Source organism: Oratosquilla oratoria, chromosome 23 (assembly GCF_046742065.1).
Source record: "Oratosquilla oratoria isolate Oo_2021 chromosome 23, ASM4674206v1, whole genome shotgun sequence".
NCBI lineage: Eukaryota > Metazoa > Arthropoda > Malacostraca > Stomatopoda > Squillidae > Oratosquilla > Oratosquilla oratoria.
The window spans coordinates 59,639,699-59,642,198 of NC_134799.1; the positions used below are offsets into that span (position 1 = coordinate 59,639,699).

Sequence of the window (2,500 nt, forward strand, 5' to 3'; positions counted from 1 at the left end):
GAAAACAGAGAGTTGCTCTAAATAGAAAAAATTCTAGATGGAAAAATGTTACGAGTGGAGTTCCTCAGGGTTCCGTTCTCGGACCACTTTTATTCATAGTATATATAAATGATATAGACTATGGACTGAAATCTATTGTCTCCAAATTTGCTGGTGATACAAAACTGTGCGGAATGGCAAATGATCACCCAAACCAATTAGATATTCTAGAAGATTTAGATAAATTACAGCAATGGTCTGAAAAGTGGCTAATGAAATCTAACACAAGTAAATACATGGTTATGCACATAGGTAAAAATAACAGTAAGTACGATTACAAATTATTTGGAAATTCATTAACAAAAGTGGATAGTGAAAAGGATCAAATCCATAATTATTAGTAACGATCTCAAATCATCTAAGCAGTGTATTTCAGTCTCTGAGAAAGCAAATAAGATTCTAGAACTGATTGCGCGATATTTTGAATTTAAAAGTCCATCGCTCATCAACAAGCTATATAAATCGTTAATTCGTCCACATTCGGAATATGCTGTTTCCGCATGGCCACCGAATCTCATTAAAAACATTGACAGATTGGAAAAAGTACAAAGGCGAGCCACAAAACTAATTCCAAATATTAAGAATAAATCATACGAAAATCGACTAAAACATATGAATCTGTTTTCCTAAAAAAAGCGTAGACTCAGGGGTGACTTGATACAGGTCTTTAAGATTCTAAAAGGAACTGACAACATCAAAGGTGATAAAATTTTTACACTGAATGAGAATCAGACATGAAACAATGGTCTCAAACTTTCCGGAAATAGATTTAATTTGGGAGAGGGTAGAAACAACTTCGCCAACCGTGTAGTTAATGAATGGAATAAACTTCTGGCAGATGCAGCGAAAAAGTAGTTCAGTTAGAAGCTTTAAGGTTTGTTTAGATAAACACCTAAGCAAGATCCTGTAATGCCTGCCGTTTATTTTGTTATTTGTTTATTTGTTTGTTATTATTTGTCTGTTTGTTATATATATACATATATATATACATATATATATATATATATATACATGTACATATATATATGTATATATATATGTACATATATATACATATATATGTACATATATATATATATATATATATATATATATATATATATATATATATATATATATATATGTCAAGACAGGTGTTCCATGTGATGATGACGTGTATGTACATGTGTGTGTGTGTGTGTGTGTGTGTGTGTGTGTGTGTGTGTGTGTGTGTGTGTGTGTGTGTGTGTGTGTGTGTGTGTGTGTGTGTGTGTGTGCACGCGCGTTGAGACAGTGAAAGAGAGAGAGAAAGACACGGAGAGACAGACATGGAGCCAAAGGGAAGTAGAGAGTTAGAAACAGATCGAGACAGAAAGGGAGTGGTAGTAAGGGATAGGAAGTTAGTGAGTGGGTGCGTTTGCATCCAAAGAAGGACCTCCAAACCCTACTTACAACAGATCTTTCTCCTGCTCCTCAGTCACAACGTCCTGCAAATCACTGACGGCGTGCACGACATGGGGACGATGGTGTGGCCCCTGTTCGGAACGCTGATATTCTCCTGGGTCCTGACTTACTTCGCCATCTGGAAAGGAGTCAAGGTCACCGGCAAGATCATGTATTTCACAGGTACGTTGGAGCGAGTTCGGGGAATCCCACTCGTTGTCCACGGTGTAATCCCGTGGGCTCCGGCGCGCGCCCTATTCTTCGGGGCCGCATAAGCCGCGCGCGCATGCTGAGCAGCGGCCGTGGCAATTAAAACTGTTCCTGCCGATGCTTGCTTGATACGTGGCATACGTGAAATACTGCCCCATACCTCTGTTTGCCCAACAGCTTCTCCAACAACAACCACGATGGATGCAGCGGCATGGCGAGCACCACTCTCTAACTCTATCTCTATCAACCTGTCTATCTGTCAACTCACCTTACTGTCTGTCCTGTCTGTCATACTTCGCGGCCCCCACCCTTCCCAGCGTCTTCCTCTCTGTCTCTGTCTCTCGTTGTCTATCTCTATAGATCAATGTCTATCTTGATCTCACTTCCTCACCATTAACTTCTCTCAATCTACTCAATGGTAACTCGTTCTCCTTTTAATCTTTATTACTTTCTCCATCGATTTACCTCTCAATCTATCTCTTTCTCTGTTACGTTAATTGTTTTTCCACATTATGTTTTCTACACACACATATGTATATACATGTCTGTATGCATGTACACCGTGTATATATATATATATATATATATATATATATGTATATATATATATATATATATATATATATATATATAAGCTTTATTGAAGTCTACAGCAGTAGTAGCATTATTCAACTTATAAGAAGTACTCATGATATTTCTAATGAGAGATCAGAGGTTGGAGGTCAGGGTATTAATAGAATCTCCAAGGAACATGATGTTTACTCTAGACGTCTTGTTCCTTGGAGAATCTATCAATACCCTGACCCCCAACCTCCGATCTCTCATTAGA

General features: G+C 38.0%; 1 protein-coding gene across 1 annotated transcript in view; it reads left to right on the forward strand.

The window, feature by feature from the left end:
- LOC143038131 (sodium- and chloride-dependent GABA transporter 3-like) overlaps positions 1-2,500 on the forward strand; it is a 72,784-nt gene that overhangs the window by 55,188 nt on the left and 15,096 nt on the right. The window contains exon 5 of the mRNA XM_076207134.1: positions 1,496-1,644. Coding sequence (XP_076063249.1) covers positions 1,496-1,644 — 149 coding nt within the window. The remainder of the gene's footprint in view (positions 1-1,495; positions 1,645-2,500) is intronic.